The 20,884-nt window shown below is 35.2% G+C and overlaps 2 protein-coding genes and 1 long non-coding RNA gene across 4 annotated transcripts; all 3 read left to right on the forward strand.

Annotated features, from left to right (window-relative positions):
• The first annotated feature begins 6,479 nt into the window (after positions 1 to 6,479).
• Positions 6,480 to 9,649, forward strand: LOC112283498 (putative U3 small nucleolar RNA-associated protein 7). Its single transcript, XM_024522240.3, has 8 exons — positions 6,480 to 6,750; positions 6,959 to 7,048; positions 7,165 to 7,297; positions 7,535 to 7,653; positions 7,833 to 7,900; positions 8,167 to 8,215; positions 8,396 to 8,875; positions 9,039 to 9,649. The coding sequence occupies exons 1-8, from the start codon at positions 6,616 to 6,618 to the stop codon at positions 9,594 to 9,596; spliced, it is 1,632 nt and encodes a 543-aa protein (XP_024378008.1). The 5' UTR covers positions 6,480 to 6,615; the 3' UTR covers positions 9,597 to 9,649.
• A 622-nt stretch (positions 9,650 to 10,271) lies between these two features.
• On the forward strand, positions 10,272 to 11,086 carry LOC112283504 (uncharacterized). Of its 2 annotated transcripts, none has more exons than XM_024522262.3 (2): positions 10,272 to 10,590; positions 10,865 to 11,086. In XM_024522262.3, exon 1 carries the CDS (start codon positions 10,359 to 10,361, stop codon positions 10,563 to 10,565), a length of 207 nt encoding a protein of 68 aa, XP_024378030.1. In that variant the 5' UTR covers positions 10,272 to 10,358; the 3' UTR covers positions 10,566 to 10,590; positions 10,865 to 11,086. The 2 variants fall into 2 exon arrangements, with proteins under 2 accessions (XP_024378030.1, XP_024378021.1); XM_024522253.3 differs by having other exon boundaries at positions 10,868 to 11,086.
• Positions 11,087 to 13,564: 2,478 nt separating this feature from the next.
• LOC141046203 (uncharacterized) lies at positions 13,565 to 15,119 on the forward strand. The gene is made up of 3 exons (XR_016506027.1): positions 13,565 to 13,752; positions 14,648 to 14,729; positions 15,049 to 15,119. It is a non-coding gene; the product is annotated as an uncharacterized LOC141046203 (long non-coding RNA).
• Positions 15,120 to 20,884: the final 5,765 nt, after the last annotated feature.

The following is a 20,884-nucleotide window of genomic DNA, read 5'->3' on the forward strand; positions in this document are numbered from 1 at the left end:
ACTTTGATTTTTAAGTGTTGTGATTTAATTGATTCAAAGATTATGTTCTCTGAAGCAAAAGAATAAAAAGTTGGATTAAAAAAAAAAGATTTTAATGATTGTAAAGTAATTCAAAAATAATTCACAAATGATCAAACATTGATTTTGTAAGATACTATCAATACTTTTAATAACTCTTATATATTTGTTTTATAAAATAATTATTTTAATCAAAATGGCAATTATCTCATATAGACAATATTGAGCATCCTATAAACTAATTGAATTGACAGAAAAACACTTAAGATGAATCTTATTTTAGAAATAGTCAACTAGCTACCATTACATGATGCCATGCAAAAATATAATTTCTTAAAAATACTCAACTTGAATATACGTAAACAAGTCAACACCGCAATCCAATGTATAGTAATACTCTATATATTTCAAACTTTTACAAGTTAAATAATGAAGTAGAAACAAGGTCTCAAACTCTATGCCTCCTACTTACTTTGCTCATACAAGGCTTTAAATTCCTTGTAGTTAGCCATTGAATTCAATCCCTCTACTATTACAAATATCTAATAGACAACTCTATATCATAACTTGGAATTTTTGAGGTTTTTTTTAGCATGTATATAGGATCAATTAAGAAAAGAAAATTTCAACAACATATTAAAATAATCTTTTTAAAATTAGATATGGTTTTTATTCATGAACATAAGATGTCAAAATCTATATGTGACAAGATGGGTGCCCTTGGCATAAGGCAAGGGCATGGCTATCAAAATAAGGTGGTTCTTAACTCCATAACTTAGCAACACCAAAGAAGAACAATTCTCCTCAATGTTGACTTCCAAAATATTATAATTGAATATGGCATATTGACACTCAGTTGTGTTCAATGGATCACTTATACATTAAATGACAAAATGATAGGTTTCTTGATTTATATGCTTTTAACAAAGAGTATAAGAGACAAGCCTTCTAAAAATAGATCAATAATAGGATCTTGAAAGTCAAGTAAAGGATGGATAGTAGTGATTTCAATATGATTAAATATCTAAAGGATAGAAGCAAGGAAATAAAAAAACTCATAGTGGACAAGCAAGAAGCCTAGAATACTTTTAAATTTAAACCTAGTTTTATGAATACTTGATTCTTGAATGACTTTGAATATCCAAATTCATTATTAATCTTAAAGTCCAATAAACAAAAAGACCATACACTTTTTCTAGCTTACCTAAATAGTTTTATTTGAGTGATTAGATTGGAAGTAAAAGATGTTAATTCAAAATCTTAGATAGATATGGAACTCTCTTAGATCATCTTCTAGTCTTGTTCATGTTCTCCAAGTTCAACCATGATTATACAAAAACTAAGCCATTTTATTTTAATCCCAATTTTTTAAAAGATCTAATCCTTCTCACATCATTCTAAAAATATTAGATTGCAGTATCTCTTCTTACTCAAGAATCTATGATAGTTAATATGGCTTACTTGTGCAATAGCTCAAATCAAATTATTTTTTCAATAAGAGAGCATCCGATAAATCAAAGCTATAAGAGTATACATACAATAGTTTTGCTCTATTCTTTCCTTAACTGAATAATAACTACAACACAATCCAAAAAACTCTTTTTTCTACATAGTCCATAATAAGACTACCAAAGAATTTCTGGAAAAAGATATGAAAGAAGCATAATGGAATTTGATATAATCTTTAACCAACTGGTTCCAATTTGAAGGTCAAATAAAGAAGAGATTCTTTTTTTGATCATACAAGTGATTAAAATAGTCTCTTCTATCTGACAATTATGTAATGAATATGACTAAGAATAGATCACAAATACAGCAATATCCAACTATGCAATTGGATATTATAAATATATCTTTATGATTCAAGAGAAGACTTAAAAATATGAGATTGCCTATTACACTTATTAGAACAAAGTATTAAAAAATGGTCATCCAAAAAATGAACATAAGATTGATCCAACTACTCATTAAGTTAGAAATCTAAATTACCTTCAAAAGTATTATTTAGTGGACATACCTCAAAACTAAATTGACTATCTATAAAATTCTTTCTTGCTATATAAGAAATCCTAAAAAAAAACTTCCTTATAATCTTCAATGAAGCTCTTACATCAAATATCATCTATAAACATCTGAATACATGACTACTATGTTTAATTCTAAAAGTTGGTTATAAGAAGTATTTCAAAAATTAATATTTAATTACTATATTTTGCATAATTTATAAGATACTTGCAAAAACTCTAGTCCTTAAAGTTTAACATCTACTCTTTTACATTGTTCAAATTAACTATACATATTTTTTTAATAAAAAAGAAGTATTATTAATAATATATTTTTAGCCTTTGATGTAATACACTAGGCCATTAAATCTAATTTATCTTTAATTATACTTTTATTAGATTTTGAAAAGACATAAAATAGTGTAGAATGAAGCTTTTTAGAAGGAACTATGTTAACAATGGAAATTGATTCCTAATAGAGCTTCTTGATCAAATCTCTCTATGTTAATTGTTAGTATTTAGTAGGACTCAATGGAATTATTAGCCAATCTTTTAAACTTAGTAGATTGGTTAGATAATGTTGCTCATTGGCTTTGTTTCTTGAACTATATTATTTGAATTTCAAACAATCCAATGTCATCCTATTGAAACAGAGATGTTAATCTTAAGTGGCTTGTTTTTAAAGAAACCACTTGATACCTAGGTTTCTAAGTGAGATTTAGGATTTTAGCAAAATATAATTTGATGTAACTTTGATGACACTAAAACAAAAACTTATTTATTAATATACAATAATATTTTCTCTTACAAGTCAGGTGTTGATTGCTAACTAATTTTTGTTAGCTTCAATTTGGTATGTCGCTTCTTGCTAGGCTCCTCACTTGGACTCTATTAACAAGGTGTGAACCTTGTTTTGAAACTACATTTTGTTAAGAAAGTCTAGAGATTGAGCTTGTAAAGCCAATATTGCATGAAAGACATTAATTCTCTAATAGAAGTTTGAAGTATTAAAGCTACTTAATCTTGAATTACAAATGCAAGCTTTATTGATCAAATTTATAACACAAGCCCTAATGTTAGGAATATTACCATGACAATTTTTAATGCAATACAAGTTCTACACCTTGTGACCTAAGAGAAGAGGCAATAGGTCACCAAATATTCATTTTATTCTCTTTGATCTAAAAATTCATAGCTTAGATTTGAAATTTTTGGTAGACAGTTTGAAAAGCTTGATTCCATATCTAGTATGGATTGAATTTTCAACAACTACTAACAATGAATGTGAAGGTGAGACAATTTTATTTTTTGAATGCCAAATTACTCGTCACCCATAATTCAATGCATAGTGATAAGCCTTATTTATTTGAAAACATATGGATGCAAAAGCCAATTATACAAATTGAGAATTTATGGCTTATATATCATTATAATTAGAAATTGTTAAAGAACTCATAACTAAAATAAGCACCATCTAAATAAAAGTGATAAGACTTTATTTATTAAACTCTATCTTTGTTTATTGAAATATGATCTAATTTCATAGTTTTCTTGAGTATAAATAGGTGGCTTCAATCTCAACTATCAAACTCTTTTAAAACTTGTATAAACTTTACAAGCAATATATAGGAACCAAATACATCGAACTTACTCTAAATCTCTTTTAAAGACATTGTAGATCTTTAAAGGACATTCTTAAGCCTAGAATTATGTTGCTTAAGAATTACTACAACAAACAATGATCTTAAAACCATGGCCATCAATCCACCAAAGGAATATTTTGGCTGCATTTGGTTCTTTGAGTTGGTTTGAGACATGGTTTTTAATCCTCTTGAATGGCAAAGAACTTCACTTATTCATCTTCAAACTGCAACATTCTTTAATTACTCAACTCGTACATACTACAACATTGCCTTAATAGCCAAATTATAAACTGCTCAATTATAGGTTAAACAACAAAAGGCTTAGCCTCTCTCAAGGAAAAATGGATAGATTTATCATAATATTATGGAATAAATATAAGTCAACCAAGTTGCAAACTTTCTTATAACAAATCATTTCAAAAGAACCACATAAAAGCAATTGGTGTGAAGTCATGGGATTTTCTCAACTTATTTATGCTACAACAAAGAGATGAAAGAAATCCTAGAGTACTACTTTAGAAGATGCAAAATTATGCATTGAGTTTGGAAGGTATATAACCGAATATAGAAGATACTAAATTGTCTCTCAATTTGAGCATGGAAAGAGTTATTAACCAGATTTTCCCTAGGAACAAGAGATGCCACAAGGATATATCACCCCAATACAAGCCTTAGACGTATTATAAGCAACCATCTTTTGGCACCTTTGGTATGCCACAAGCTATATGGTGTTCTCACAAGAACACATCAACGCTCATCATATTTGTCATCTAGCCTTGAGGGAAACCATCTTTGCCAACATTGCTAATAGAAATCAGTCTTAGTTACATAAATAGATGTGGTGAAACAAGAAAGGCAAAAATTATTCTTGCTTTTCACAACACCTGGTGTTCTCAAGAAGGTTTTAGTTCAAGAGGATTATTATCTCGTTGCTGGCATCTACCCCCCTCACTCATTCATCTGCCAACCCATACATGGGACCCAGATTGAGCTGTAACTTATTTCTTATAGAAAACACTGTTACTTTACAAAAATAATTGAAAAATTAAAAAATTGGTTGTTTCATTTTATTGTGACCTAATTTAGAATAATGTCTACTTTCTGTAATAAATTCTGATCTTCGGAAGGCTTTACAGCTTTAATTTGTGTTTTTTACGGGATGCAAACAACAAATGTATTGTTGTTGTGCTTTACGTAGATTGAAACAGAAGCTTCAAATGCTTCATCCCAATCAATATTTGTTGTACCAATCTTTTTCAAAAAGTAAAGGCATTTGAAGGATCTAATGCCACCAATATGCTAATATATTGTTGTACTTGAAACTTCATTTTAAGCATGCTCATATTTACGAATAGAATAATAAACATCAAGTCGTCATAATTTGATCACTACTTTTCATCCAGCTATTATAATTATCCAAGAAAATTGTGTCAAAATTTTATCAAAATAAATAAACATAATACACATGATGATATATGTAGTAATTTTTTTTATAAAACATGTATTTTCTTGATGGTTTTGAAAAAAAATTCAACACTCTTAGAAAAAAAAACTGCATAATGAATCATTTCAAACTTTGTAACTGTTTATGCATTGCAACTCTTTTTTGTTTTGTTTTGTTTTGATTTTTTTTGGATACCATGGTTATGGTCTTTTTTGATTTACATCCTTAAGCCTTAAAGTAGCAATTTTTGTGTGTTAAAATTAATCTGATTAGACAATTAAGATATTGATGATGTAGATCATGTAATGTTTTCAAATATTATTGTTACAAATTCGTTTCTTACATTTGGTTTGTATGTGGTTGTTGAGATAAGCATGTTTGTTAAAACAAATGTCTGTAAGAGTGGGTGAAATAAAGATTTTAGTTTTCTTGTCACAATATATATATATATATATATATATATATTATGATAATAGTACCAAAGTGCATTTGAATCACTCGGAATAAAATTCTATTTTAAAGATGGTATTAGAAAATAATTATACATATTTTAAACGCCGAATACCTTTATTCATACATTGGTTGGCTTTGAACTTGATTGGAATATTTATACATTTGTAACTTGATATGAAGAAAGAACATTGAATATTTGTAATTGAATTTATAATTATATCAGTCAATCATTGTTTATTTTTCTTATTTATTCTAAGTGATATTACATGTAAAATTATAACAGGATAATTGAATTATTTATTGCAACCTTTATAAAGCTTGAATTCAAGATATGTCTCGCTAGTATTATAATTGGTTAAAATAAAACTGTTTTATTTGCCTATACTAATAAATAATCACATATTGTCAAGTCTAATTTAAAACAATACACACATTTAGAACTACTTGATGCTTTGAGAATTGCATACATCACGCACACTGATGAACCACTTAATTGATATATACTTGAAGCTTTTAAAAAATAATAATACATACTACCCACAACTAAAAAATGAAGATAAATCTAACAACAATTTGTAACTATACAAACACACACACACATACATACACAAATTTTTTATTTGAAAAAGAATATATTCCAAAAGAGAAAAAAAGGTTCAATATATATCGGGAAGTGCACAAAACCATCGCCATTTACATTAAATATTTTATTTTGATTGATTCGAGTGCTAATTTCCACAACTGAGTTATTGTCACATAAGTGTTGAAGCCGTCCAGAATGGATGATTCCAGCTGAAACCAGGATGGGAGAGCCATATTTCATTCATTTGTTTGTTAACATCCACGGAGTCGTGTAACTCCGGAGGGGTTTAGGGTTTAGGGTTTAGAGGACGACGCCGAGGCCCAATTGCAGGGAGAGAGAGGATCCATGGCGAGGTCGGGACCCTCCCACTGATCGAACCTGAGCCAGTGGAAGAGGAGGAGGAAGAGGCTTTGCGTCTGATTCCATGACTTGATCAAGTCGCATTCGGCCCGAGCTTACAGAGTCGTCAACATGGCGAATCAGACGAATCTGGCGAAAGGCAAACGCCGCAGCGAAAGCTTGCCAGGTGACAATGGCGATGTGGTCGTGCTTCACAGGGGTGAAGTGAAGAAACGGCGTGGCGAGAAGGAGGAGAACAAGTGGAAGGTGATATTACGTGATGGCGCGAGTGGATTCGAACCGTGTGACTGTTTTTTTTGTTTTTTTGTTTTTTTTCCTGATTAGGGTTTGGACTATTGGTTTTTGACAGTTGATGGAACTTGTTTTTTGGGGTTTGAAATTGGTCCTCTGTTTTGAGGATTTTGATGAGGGTTTGAACTGAATCGACCGTGGGCAATGGGGTTATTGGCTGCAGCATATCAAGGACAAGAAGTTGAGGGGGCAAATTGTTCAAAGAGAGAAGCTCTTTGGAGAGGCGGCTGAAACCGCTACGAAAGTCCAGCAGGTTGGTCGTCTTGTCCACTTTTTCTTTTGCGTGCGTGTGCCTGGAGTCTGGTGCTGATAGTGCAATTTGTAAAGATTTTGAGCGATGTTGAAGCCAATAATTGGTATATTTGTCAGTGGTTATTACCAAGTGAAGCAGGGTATTTGGAAGCAGAAGACCTAGAAGATACTCGTCATTTTAGTCAAGAGGCTATCGTCAAGGAAGTCGATGTAACGAGTGCACGAAAAGCTTTCGACTTGCAATTGCCAGGTCCTTTTTTTCCCTCTGATTGATTCGATAGTGGCTGGCGCTTTGGGGGCGGTGGCTGGCGATTTCATTGCGTTCTTTGTACTTCACGGCGTTTTTGGAACTGTAATTTCGCTCTGCATTCACATCCCATGCCCTCAGTAGACGAAGTTTACAAAATCCATTGTACTGAAATGTTGATGTAAACCTCACTATTGGTTAATTTTGCTCGTTGTTAACAATTTGCATTTGATAATGTAGATCTCGGTTCATACACAGTGGACTATAACTCCAATGGACGGTTCTTACTACTCGGTGGCCGGAAGGGGCATCTTGCTATGATGGATTGGAAGAAATCGCGGCTGATGATGGAATTACAGGTTATTATCTGCGAAGCTTGTCTTACTTGTAGATGTCTTGTGCAAGTCTCACTAAGAACAATGCTGATGTTTTGATGCGTTCGATCCTCCATCAAATAGTTTTACGTAGCACCTGAATAATAGGTATAGCATCTATTCTTAGGTGTTGGTTTCTAATTGAAGGCGTTGTTTCACCTCAGGTACGAGAAACTACGCGGGATGTGAAATTCTTGCACAATGAGACCTTTTTTGCTGTGGCGCAGAAAAAGTACGTGGACTTGTTCCTCTATCATCTTCTGTAAAGACTCGTATCTGCAACTTTTCAGTTTTCTTTCTGTGATTGTAACGTACTAGTCGTCCATTTGTCTGAGACCCGCCTAATGTAGTTGTCTTTCCAATGTCTTTGGGACGTGTACTTCCTTAGTTGGCATAAGATAATTATACATGGTTGCAAGTATTATTTTGTTGTGGTGTTTGAGGTATAAGAGAATATTCAACCGCTATTCTTATTTTCTGCGTGTGTGGATTGAGCAGATATGTCTTCATCTACGACAGGAAAGGTGTGGAGATCCATTGTATGCGGGTATGTTTAATTTCCATGTTTTGTAATATGTATTTATTGAACTAAATCTCATCTATTCTAGAAATGAATGATGCTTAATTTGTATACAAAGGTGATTTAGCAAGTTGCTTATGCTGTCAAACGATCTTCATGAAGTGGTATTGGAGAATTGCTGTAACAGACGTTATCTAATTCGTGCAGGACCATATTCAACCATTGAAATTGGAGTTTTTACCTCATCATTTCTTGCTCGCAAGTGTAGACAAGGCTGGAATATTGAGGTATCAAGATACGAGTACTGGGACCCTTGTTGCCCAGCATCGGACCCATTTGGGTCGCGGGGGTGTTCTACGCATGAATCCGTACAATTCTATTTTAGGCTTGGGGCATAGCAATGGGACGGTCACTATGTGGTCTCCGAACATGTCAACTCCTCTTGTTTCGATTCTTTGTCATCGTGGACCTGTGACCACTGTTGCCTATGACCTTGCGGGTGTACACATGGTAACGGGTGGAATGGACGGCCAAGTGAAGGTTTGGGATGTAAGAAAATATCTTCCATTACACACCTATATTGCTCCGACCACCCCGAAAGCCCTTGAAATCAGTCAGAGGGGACTAATTGCAGTAGGCTGTGGGTCCAAAATTGAAATCTGGCGAGATGCCTTGGCAACCAAACAGGTACGCTTGATTCTAACTATTTGCTGGAATTGATCCAACGTTATCATCGTCAACACGTTCTCTGGAGTTGTGGACTACGAGATTCTCATTTGTTGTTCTTCTTATCTGGATGGTGTATTTTCTTTCCTACTCTGCTTCTGACATGGTGTCTTGTTATCATCAGGTCAAACCTTACTTGTCACACAGATTGGCCAAGGGTGCACAAGTGGAAGACTTTGCCTTCTGCCCGTATGAAGACGTTCTAGGAACTGGGCATTCAGCAGGTATCTCGTCGCTTCTTGTTCCAGGCGCTGGAGAGCCCAACTTCGACACGTACGTGGCGAATCCGTTTGAGACATGGAAGCAGCGGCGGGAGGCAGAGATCCAGCGTCTTCTGAATAAGCTACCTCCCGACACCATTGCACTCGATCCTAACACCATTGGTGGTATCCTCCGGGCTGGTAACGAGAATCAGAAAGCGAAGTTGGCTCTGTCAGAGGAAGCCAACAAAGCGAATGCAATTGCAGCAGGAAAGGAGGTCAAGGAGAAGAAAAAAATGAAGGGAAAAAACAAACCAAGTAGGCGGCACAAGAAGAAGCAGTTGAATGTCATTACAGCTGAAATGCAAATTAAACGCGACTTGATGGCGAAACAAAAGTCTGACAGCAAAAAACCTACCACCACTGTTGAAGTTAATGACACTTCTCTTCCTCTAGCATTAGAACGATTCAAACGCAAGTAATCTTATTTATGTAACAATATTTTTGGTATGTTTGTTTCTTTATTCGCCACACATATGACAACGGTGTGCTCCCCTTCATACGGTTTTCTACCTTATGTGCGTCGTACAATGAGAGGAAAACGGATCCCTCTTCAGATTCAAGAAGCTACATGAGATTCTTTGTAATCATTAACAGTGATAGAAACCAGTGAAATTATATCATTAGGAAGTTAACAGTCGTGCTTTCGCTCTAACCCTTAGATGAAGGATGAGCCGACAATGAACACGAGTGATAGCCGCCATGTTTGACGATATTTTCTCAGTTGTTATCCAATGAGTTTAGCCACGTCGACCCTCATGAAATCCGTGGGCCGTAACGTGGACTTTATTTAATGCGCCACTCCTTCCTGCGGAAATGTCTTCCAAATACCCCGACCTCCATACAACTCGACTGACGCCCCCTAATAAAAAAATGTATATATACGATTCAAAGGCGCATGAAATAAAGCAAAGTTTTGAAAGCGGTACCATGCCCAATACTCCAAGCACAGCACACTCGCCAAGTGGCGGCTAAGTAGTACCACATCTGGCTGGCAAGCCTTGCATGCCGACGCAGCATCTTCGCCCTTATCGTCTTCCTTCTCCCTCTTGCACTAAATTCACAATTCCCAACCCACAACATCATCATTTTGCAGACAATTCGTTGCATAAGCCGCGAGAAGTCGAAGGGATTGTTTTTTGTATTATTCTGTTTTCGACAGACAGAGAGGATTCACAGGCAAGATGGTGGACGCAGCGGCCTTGATCATCGGTGTCATCCTGTTCGTGCTCCTCTCACCGGGGCTGCTGTTGCAGATTCCTGGGGATGATCGCCCAATCGAGTTCACCAACCAGCGGACAAGCATAGCGTCCATCGTGGTGCACGCCGTCGTCTTCACGCTGGTCTTCTACCTGTTGCAGCTCCTATTCCACGTCCATGGCGGAATGTAGACCACCCTTGTTGCACATCCCCAAGGTGTGCTTGTGTCCCTTACAGCCCTCGTTACCTTTGTAAAGTTACTTGAGAACACGGCTTCTTGGATTCCAATTCTCGTGCTGTTCCCATGGCCACAAGTGCTTTTCTCTTTTGCAGCAATTTGATCCCTTACCACAGTTACTTTTTTCTTCTAGCTTACAATGGGTGATTCGTCATACTGTGGTACTTCAGAAGTTGCTTTTGTAGCGGATTTGTATGCTCGTTTGTTTCTCCCTGAGCATAGGAGATTGAGGTTTTGTTTCTTTCTTTGTAGCAGGGAAGTGAAGGAACAGGAAAGCTACCGAGATATCTTCTGGAATTTGGTGACTCGTGTGCTGTTAGTAAGTTGATGACCTGTAGCTTTGTTCAGCCCACCAGTTTTTAGTGCTTGCGGATAACGCTGAAGTGGCCAGTCCTGTTGTGTTGATATGTATATTTGAATCATACTATTTGCAGGACGCTGAAAAATACTAAGCCCTGCAGCAATTATCTTTTATCTATTGTTTATCTTAGTCTCAAGAGTGGGTGTATGGATTTTTTGGGGGTCTGCGTTCATTTTTTGTTTTTTGTTTTTTTATTTATTTTTTTGTAAAGAAACCGATGTATGAGAATGGTATGTTGCAATATAATACGTTTCGCTGTTTACTCTTTGTTTCGAGGGTTTTGGGTATTACTGGCAACGGATTCACATCGTGTGTTGCACGATTTCAATGAAGGAGTTGACAGTGCACCAAATTAGTTAACTTCATCTTACACTAAATTTGTACTTTGTCAGACTTTTAGTGTCCTCTCGAAAGGAGCGTTTTGTCTGATTTCAAGGGTTCTTCACCAGAATGGTCCCTGAAAAGTACTACTCAACTTGATGTCGCTTGGTGATGTTCCCAAAATACGGGATGCACGAGAGTCTCGAAAGCTTGAACGTCGTTGATTACAATGAGGGATCGTTGGAAATAGAAACTGTGTTGGGATATGAATTGTGTGCAGCCACAGAAAAATCTGGAGGCCTCAGTTTGCGTTTTGTAGAGGTGGCCTATAAACAAGTGACCAATTCCAGTGTGATTTATTCATGTAGAATTAAATATGTAGGAAGTATGGTTCAGAATAACAAATTAAAAAATGAAACTTATCGCCCTATTTTAACTGTAGATTCAAGTTTATTGCAGTATCCTTAGTCATAAAAATTGTCCCAGCTTCTGAACTGATTCTAGATAGTCGGATTTCACCGCATAATCATGACAGGAAAATGAAGCGAAGAAGGTAATTATATTGTACCAATTACAATTGCGACATAAATTTAGAAACGAGATCATACGTATAATATTTTAGTGTAAATCCTCCCCTTTACCACACTCAACAGATTGATTAAAAGGAAGATTTTATAAATATCATATCTGCATGAGAGCCAGTTGTCACGAGGACCACCATCATTCTAAGATTTGTCTCCTCAATCCTTAGATGCTTCACAAACCTTGCGGTGAAACGCATTATTCTACGGGGAGTGTGCGAGGGACTGAAGGCTGCGAAGCTAGCCACTGAATTTTGGCTGAGTGGCGCTTTTTTGTAACCTCGCGTCGCACATGTTGTCCGAGGTTTACAGTGGAGCATGCATACACACAAAATCTAGACAAAGTTACGACCGATGCAAGTAGAATGCCGCAACTACCTTTCGATACGTCAAGCATGATTTAAGGATAGTGGATCTTAGATATGTATAGTCACCGGTGCAAGTGTGAACCTCCACCTATTGTTCTTGTAGCTGAGTGTCAATTGCTTCAAAACATGCTCTCAAGGCTTGACTGAGTCCGTATAGAGTGTTATGGGGCTTGCATAGGTAATTGTCCCTCTTTGGAGCTATAAACTTGGGTGGTTGCTCAATATAGACTTAAGCAAAATACAACCTGCTATAACTTGATTGAGCTGGGAGGTGTCGACTTGTGTGAGTTGTCGTGAAATATTGTGTTGTTGACAAAGTTTGTCAAATAAAGCAGATGTGAATCTACTACCTCATTCAGAGCAAAGGCACAGTAAAAGAAGGCTGGTTTGCTTTTCTACTATTTCTTTAAATATTAAAAAAACGTAGAAGGTGTTGGACTTGGCCTTGAGCCAATAGACCCACATGTGTTGTGAATAGTTGTCTACAAAGAGAACAAGATATTTGGCACCAACTGGGATTGATATTCAAAAGGGATTGCATAAATCTGCATGGACGAGCTGAAGAGATCGTGAGGCTTTTCTGTAGATAAATTTTGGAAATTTTAGTCTATGTTATTTACTTAGAAGGCAACTTTTGAAATTAAGTGCAGCTTTTGGTAAGCATGGAATACATGTCACAATGTGTGCAGCTGATAATGAAGATAACTTGTTGTGCTTGATATGACCAATACGTAAGTGCCATAACTTGAGTTTGTCTACCAGAGTCTTGATGTGTTATTGAGCTATAACCGTAGCTCAGTAAGAAGGATTTATAGAGACTGAATAAGTTCAACTGTGGTTGGTATAAGGCGGTCGACGTTAGAGGCATGGCGGCGTTTGGCTTGAGCAAATATTTTGCCTGTTTCACAGTTAATGATTTGACAACATTTTGATGCAAATATGTGCATAAAGCCAGAATCATAGATCTTTCCGACTGAGAGCAGATTATCGACAAGGGATGGCGCATACCAAAATTTATCGATATATTTATTTGATTTGTAAGTGGAAATGGAGGCATAACGCATGTCGTGTACATGGTGATGTTGTCCTCCAATTGAATGGACTGTTCGAATGAGAGGCTCTAGTTTGAAGAATCTAGGAGTGCGGCTTTTGTTGGCGTGGTTGCCAGGGTCGACTTGGTCCTTGATTGACACGCCATTGTGTTGATGGTAATGATGATCAAACAAAAGAAGGGCGGTTGAGAGGTGGTGGTGGTTGATGGGGTCTGTGCAAAGAGTTACTACGGACTGCAAGTGCAATCTCAAAATGACGGTTTGTTTATTTGATGTGGAGATAAGACTCCTCACCTAGCAAAAAAGATTCCAATTCTTGGAGAGTGAGTTGTTTTTGTGGTCATGAGTAATTGGACATATCCACCATATTGATGTGGAAGGGTGCTAAGCATGAGAATCGCAACACTTTGCTAAGACAACTTCGGCTTGTGTGAGCTTATCTACGAGATCCTTGATGGTTCGTAGCAAGTCTTTCATGTTGCTGTCCAAAGATAGGCGGATATTGAATAGCCTGTTTAAGAGATTGTTCTTGCAAGGTTGATTAGTGGAGGCAATCATAGTCTTGAACATCTTCTAGAGGAAGTGGGAGTCATGTTCCATCTTTTATCTTAGAGAACAAATTGAAATGCACAAAGAGGGTGAGAATTAGTGTGCGTTGCAGGTTGTTGCTTTCTTCTATGGATTGTCTATTGACGAGGCGGGGCTTCTCCTTGACGTAGTGCCACAGACCTTTCCTAAGAACTTTCTCTATTTTAAAACTCCAGATACTTTAGTTCTCTTCTACTGTATGCCTGCACTCAAAATGAATCAAGTTTGTGATGAAACGATGAGTGAGAGGAGGTAGCTACCTAAAGTTGATCACCTGTTGTCAACACGGGACGTGAGGGAGGCGTAACAATAATTGGTGAGGCTGGCCTTGCTATCTCTAAGTCAGAGCTCATGCCGAGAGTGGCACTTTATAGCAGAGAACCTAAAGAGGTCGCTCTGATACCATGAAAAAAAAGTAATGAGAGAAGGCAGCACCCGGAACTCTTGATGTTGCTGTGTGGTAACACTTACACAAATATATCACTCTTTTGAGAGTCTCCTGATATACCAACTAGGTGTGCTAATTATAACTTAACCTAATCCTACGTCAGCCTAGTTGTGCTTCCACTTGTCACCGGAAGCCAGGTTTATTCCAACAACTCGTGTGCGCAGTGTAATGTGTGTTGTCTGTAGTTTCCAAGGTATGGAGTTATGAATTCATGAACTTTTGATACCCAGCTTGGGTTCTGATGCATCAACATCAACACAAGACTGATCGTTCTTGTTTCTTATCCAGAGCTTGCAATGTGCGACTGTGTTCGCAGATTCTGTCGGTGATAGGTGGTCTGTTGAGGCTCCTCTTTTCGACTCACATTGAATACATAGTACGAGGCTGAACCTCTTCAGGTGAGGGTTTGAATCTTCTTTAGCAATGAGTTTTGTGTTCCCAAACAGTTTCCCAAACGCTTTAAATCCTACACAAAATGACATACTAGTCCTGAACTATGGTGCACTATTTTCGTTATTCGCTGGAGTGGTTATCTTATTCAAATACAGGCGCTTCATCTACATTAAATTTCTTTAGCAATCCGTGCTGGACTTTTACAGTCACTGTTGTTGTCCATTGTTGGTCGTATTTTTGTGTTTTTTTTTGCTACGGTGCAGGTCTTATTCATGTTGGAGGTTTGTGATGGTACTAATCTTCTTACCCTTGTGGTTTTTGAAGGTGGTGGTTTTCTGTCTGTTGTTGCAAGATCGTGATGGTGCTAGTCCTCTTCAATTTTTTGTTGTTGGTTCGTGATTGTGGTGATCCTTCTCGCCTTGTTTCTAGTGTGAGATTATGTTCTTCCAAGCAAAGGTGATAGTTGTGATTGCACTCTTTCTCACATTCTTGCTATTTGTGATGAAGTTCTTTATGGCAGCGGAGCTAGTTTTTGTATCAAATTTCCTTAGTAGTGTAATAATGATGAATGTTTCTGGGATGTTGATGCTTAGTTGGAAAGATTTGCAGCTGTGTTCTTTTCTGTTGTGGTTTGCCACTCTGTTATAATGTATGTAAAATTTCTTTTTGCAGAATTTTTTATGAAGAGTATATTACAATTTTAGGATACCACAATTTAGATATTCCTTTTCAATTTCAATTTCATTTTAATTATTATCTATTATAAAGGATGTAGTTGTTGTGTAAATGACGAGAAAAAAAGAAAAAAAGAAGAAGAAAAAAAAGGGGTTTTTTAGTCTTGCTAACAGAAGTTTGTAAGTTTCAAAGTTTGTTTTGTTTTTAGTCTCTAACTCAATCTTGTTTCTCTAGTGTTGTTTTTATTTATTTATTTTTGCATCTAATGTGTGTGTGTATATATATATATATATATATATATATATAATAGATATTAAAATCTTAACATGCATATTTTATACAAACATATTTAAGCAAATGCCTTGGTATATTTGTATATCGTTTTGGTCAAAAATTTGGAAGAAAAATGAATAAAAATACTAATAGAAAACAAGTTTAAAGTATAATATTTACAACACAATTAGAAGAAAAATATATGAATCGAAGATATATATATATATATATATATATATATATATATATTATTTGAGTGAAAAAGGGAAGTGAAGTCTATCTAAAGTACAATATATTTTCTATAACTCAATACTTGACATGAAATACTAAGTCTATCCATTTGGTATTATTTCTAAAATTGATACATTAAAACTATACCCATTAATTTAATTATTTATTTTACATTAAAAAATCTAAATACAAAAATTAAAAAATTGATTATAATAGAACTAAAATAAGTAAAATAAATATTTATTTTGAAAAAAGATATTACTAAAGTTTCAACTTAGATTAAATGGAAATGATTAATATTTTTAATTCATTTATTAAAATATTTTATAAATAAAAATTTTGATTACTTTTTATTTTCATATGCCATATTTTTTTATTTTATTTTATTTTATTTTTATCTATTTGTATAAAACTAAATAAAAAATATTAAACCAAAACAATTAATTTTTTACATATATGTTTAAAAGTTACTCATATTTTTTATAAATTAGTTTAGTTAATTTTTTATGTAATATGAATTAAATAGTTTTCATATTGATGTTTTTTTTTTTTTTTTTTTTTTTTTTTATGCACAAATAAGAAATTTGATAATTTTGGTTTTATTTAATTAACAAGTCACAATAAAACAAAATGTGACAATCACATTTAAAGTCAAATTTTGTTTCATTGAATATACTACCTATATTTTGGCCACTTGCCTTGCAATTACATTCTTTTTTATTTTACAAAAATACTAATGAAAATCCTTGTTACACATATTATACAAAAAATATAACATCCATTGATTAAAGAGTGAGAAGGTTTCAATAAGTATGTACATTGGTTTCAAGCTCTAACATTCCAACCAAAGATAGTTTATTCTTTTATTGTGACATATAAGAAAAGATAAGTTGGATAAAAGTCACACTTAGACTAGAACCTTCCAACACACTTTACAAAAAAAATTCAACAATTACCCATATAGCTTTCCTATCAATTTATAAAATCTCTCTTAACTTGAAGGTCTACAATAATTACTTTTGTGAGTTATAACTTACTTGTAGGAATTGAATCCATTAATCATCACATGGAAGCTAAAAAAATAAAGCATACAAAGGAATAAGAAATAAATCAAACAAAGACATGATTGTAAGATTACTAAATCCTTTATATGCATATTCTTACAAAAAAAAACTAAAAAAAGCTACCAAGGTGTAACTATAGTATAAATATTATATTCATCTTATTAATTCTAGGCCATTTTTAATTCAATAATCAACATCCTATTATATTTTTTCATAAAAAATAATGAAATCTTGTATCACAAAAAGATACAAATCCAAAATTAGGCATGATGTGTATCAATACTTGGACTTCATCTTGTTTTATATCACAATCCATTGATATTACATCACTGAAAACATAATTAAAGTCTCATTATACACAAATCAAGTACAATTATAGAATTTTATATTAGCTACATATTACCAATAAAAGATGAGAGTACATGCATGGCTACGTAGTCTATAACAAACTATATTTACTATTTATTTTTATTTTTATTTATTATATTAGATTTTAAGTCTAACCTATTAAGCAAGCTTCAATAGAACGTTGTCATGTTGTGATACAATTATATGGTGAAAATATGACTAAAAATGATTTTTAATTAACACTCTATTATATTAGTTCAATAAGAATTCAAAATATTTTAATAAGGCTTTTATGATAGTTTCTTAGCCTATTTTCTTGTCTTAATAACAAGTAGATAAAAGGTAGTTAGTATTTTTACCTTTTAGAATATAGAAACTCTTTTACTACCTTAGAAAGACCATAAATTGATAAAATTAGGATAGAAGGGGTAAATGGTTGGTATGATTGATATTATGATCAAGTTCAAAACTTGGCATTTTAATAACAGATAATCATTAGGATAGGTAGGATTGGACTAAAAAATCCTTAGGATATTGTTAGAGACATAGTCCGTAGAACCTTCTAGAAGCAAGTCTCTGCAACCTTCTAGAAGCTTCCTAGTTGATGGAAGTTGCTTGAGAAGCTTCCTAGTTAGTAGAAGATGTTAGGAACATAGTCCTTAAAACCTTCTAGAGACAAGTTTCTAGAACCTTCTAGAAGTAAGTCTCTGGAACCTTCTAGAAGCTTCCTAGTTGGTAGAAGTTACTTGAGAAGTTTCCTAAATAGGAGTATATATTGGAATCGAGGCTGAAGAGTTCTTTAGTCTCGCCAACACATCTCTTAGAGCTCTAGCTCACCTCTCTGGTGTTGTTCTTGTATTCATCTGATTAATCTAGTTCTTGCCAGTTCTTCTTGAACTTCTTGTTAGATCTCGAGCCTGTATTTCTGTATCTGTGACAATTTCTGTGTCCATGACAGTTTGTCGAGACTATACTCACCTCAAATATCAGAGCTAGTTTCTTCTTTGTTAGAGTGTGGATTATTCCTCTGCTTGAAGGTGCACTAACATTTTAGAGGTTGCGAATTATCCTCCTCTAAACTGATACTTCTTTTGTTACAATATTGGAGTCTTATTCTTCTTGGAGAGAGTGGATTATCCCTTTTCTTGAAGCTCTTAAGGCGATTTAGAGGTTGCGGAGTACCCTCCTCTAAACCAATATTATCTTCTTGTAGAGTCATTTCTGTCCTTTTCTTAGAATGGCCGGAGGCTAAGTCATTAGTATGACAAAAAGTTTGGAGTCTAAGTTGGATGCTATCATGAATGCCCTCGCTATGTTATCCCAAAGAATTGAAGAGATTGAAGGAATCGTGGCAAGGCTTCATAATGATGGAGCATCTCGAATGGCACAATCTAGGTTGCACCAGCCTCAAACTTCTGCATTTGAAGAAACAACTTTGCCTCAGGTTCGACAAGCACCACTGGTTCTATAACATAAGAAGCCCCAAGTTAGCCTTCTGGACAAGTTCGATGGTATGTGTTCTATGTTTCGAGGATTCGTCAATCAAATCAGGTTGATAACAATTTTACAGCCCGAACACTATCCAACGGAGGAGTCACGTGTTGAGCTTGTTGGAACCTTACTTACAAGGCAAGCTCTATCATGGTTTGTTCCTTTGTTTGAGAAACGATTGTCCATACTAAATAACTTTCAAACCTTTTTGGAGGCATTTGCGGAAGCATTTGGTGAACACGACAAGGTTCGATGGGTTATAACAAAGATCCGATTACTACAACAAGAGATGCGCTCTACATCAGTCTATGCATTGAATTTCAGGCAATTAGTATGCGACATCAATTAGGATAAAGAAGCATTGATGAGTCAATTCTATTGGGATTTAAGGGATGATGTGAAGGATTTACTTTTAACTCTTCCTGATCCACGAATGCTCAACGAAGCTATTAGCTAAGTTGTGAAGTGCGATAACCACCTATTTCAATGTCACCAAGACCAATGCTTAAGACAACATATGGTTTGCCATGTCCTAACTATTTTGGGAAGCAGTGTGAATTCACATTTAGAGATAGAAGACATGCAAATTGATGTGGTACGTATCAAATCCCTTATTCTAGAAGAAAAAAAGCGGCGTATGGAGGAAGGTCTATGCTTATATTGCGGTGAAGAAGGCCACAAAGTTGGAAATTGCCCAAGAAGTAAAATCAACACACTATCAAGACCAGGGGCACGTTTGTTCATGAAAACGAGGATGCTTAGCCACAATAGGAACCGTGCGGCTAGTCAATGAAATATCACAAAACAACCAGGTTCTTTTCTTTCCGCTCAACCTGTCCTTTGTTTTATAATCCCTTTATTTATTGGCCCTCAAAAATTGAGAACCTTAGCATTATTAGATTCAAGAGCATCTGCTTATTTTTTAGATGAAGAATTTGCGAAGCATCATAAAATTTCTTTAGTACAAAAATCCAAACCTGTTCACGTTGAGGTCATAGATGGGCGACCTTTATTGTCTGGTAGTGTCACTCGTGAATCAAAACCTACAGAAGTGACGTTTAAGGACTATAATAGTTATATTATTTTCAATATTATTAAAATCCCATCAAATCTTATTATTCTTGGTCTTTGGTGGTTGGAAAAGCATAACCCATCCATAGATTGGAGGTTGCGGAAGATGACCTTTTCCACAAAACCATCCAAAAACAAGCCTAGTAGAAAACCCCGAATAGAGAAATTCTTATTCATTAGAGCAAGAGTGTTTGTAAGATCGTCTAAGGAAGGTACACCGTTTGTCATTTATGCGACTTCAACTACCAAAGAGAAGATCTTGATAGCAAGTATACTGGAGCAATATAAGGATTTTGAAGACGTATTTCAAAAGAAGAATGTCGACATGCTACCGGAACACCGACCATATGATTGCGCCATAGACTTGCAGGAAGGAGCACAACCGTCTTTTGGCCCAATCTATAATCTATCGCAGACAAAGTTGGCAAAGTTACGAAAGTACATCGACGAGAATCTAGCCAAGAACTTCATCCGTCATTCAAAATCGTTAGTTGGGGCACCCATCTTATTTGTGAAGAAGAAAGATGGCTCATTGCAGATGTGCATGGACTATCGAGGCCTCAATAAGGTAACAAAGAAGAATCGTTATCCGTTATCCTTGATTTCGGGTCTCTTGGAATAACTTGGACGTGCAAGGATCTTTTCAAAAATTGATCTAAGGGGAGCTTACACCCTCGTACGAATCAAGGAAGGAGATGAGTGGAAGACAGCGTTCCGTACAAGGTATGGCCATTTTGAGTATAATGTCGTGCCCTTTGGTCTTACCAATGTTCCAACGGTCTTCCAACATATGATGAATGATATTTTTTGGGAGCACCTTGACGATTTTGTTGTCATCTACTTGGATGATATTTTGATATTCTCCAAAAACGAGGAAGAGTATGAAAAGTACGTTCGTTTGGTCTTAGAGAAACTATGCGAGCGAGGACTATATGCCAAGTTGGAGAAGTATTTATTTCATCAAATAGAGATGGAATTTTTGAGGTTCGTTGCGACTACGGAAGGCT

Source organism: Physcomitrium patens, chromosome 1, assembly GCF_059467195.1.
Source record: "Physcomitrium patens ecotype Gransden chromosome 1, ASM5946719v1, whole genome shotgun sequence".
In the NCBI taxonomy this organism is placed as follows: Eukaryota; Viridiplantae; Streptophyta; class Bryopsida; order Funariales; family Funariaceae; genus Physcomitrium; species Physcomitrium patens.

Excerpts from the sequence above, each read along its gene's own strand:
- LOC112283498 (XM_024522240.3), top strand. The coding sequence starts at position 6,616 with ATGGCGAATCAGACGAATCTGGCGAAAGGCAAACGCCGCAGCGAAAGC. Across the intron at positions 7,049-7,164 it reads CCGCTACGAAAGTCCAGCAG|TGGTTATTACCAAGTGAAGC; the intron begins GTTGGTCGTCTT and ends TATATTTGTCAG. Across the intron at positions 7,901-8,166 it reads TTTGCTGTGGCGCAGAAAAA|ATATGTCTTCATCTACGACA; the intron begins GTACGTGGACTT and ends TGGATTGAGCAG.
- LOC112283504 (XM_024522262.3), top strand. The coding sequence starts at position 10,359 with ATGGTGGACGCAGCGGCCTTGATCATCGGTGTCATCCTGTTCGTGCTC.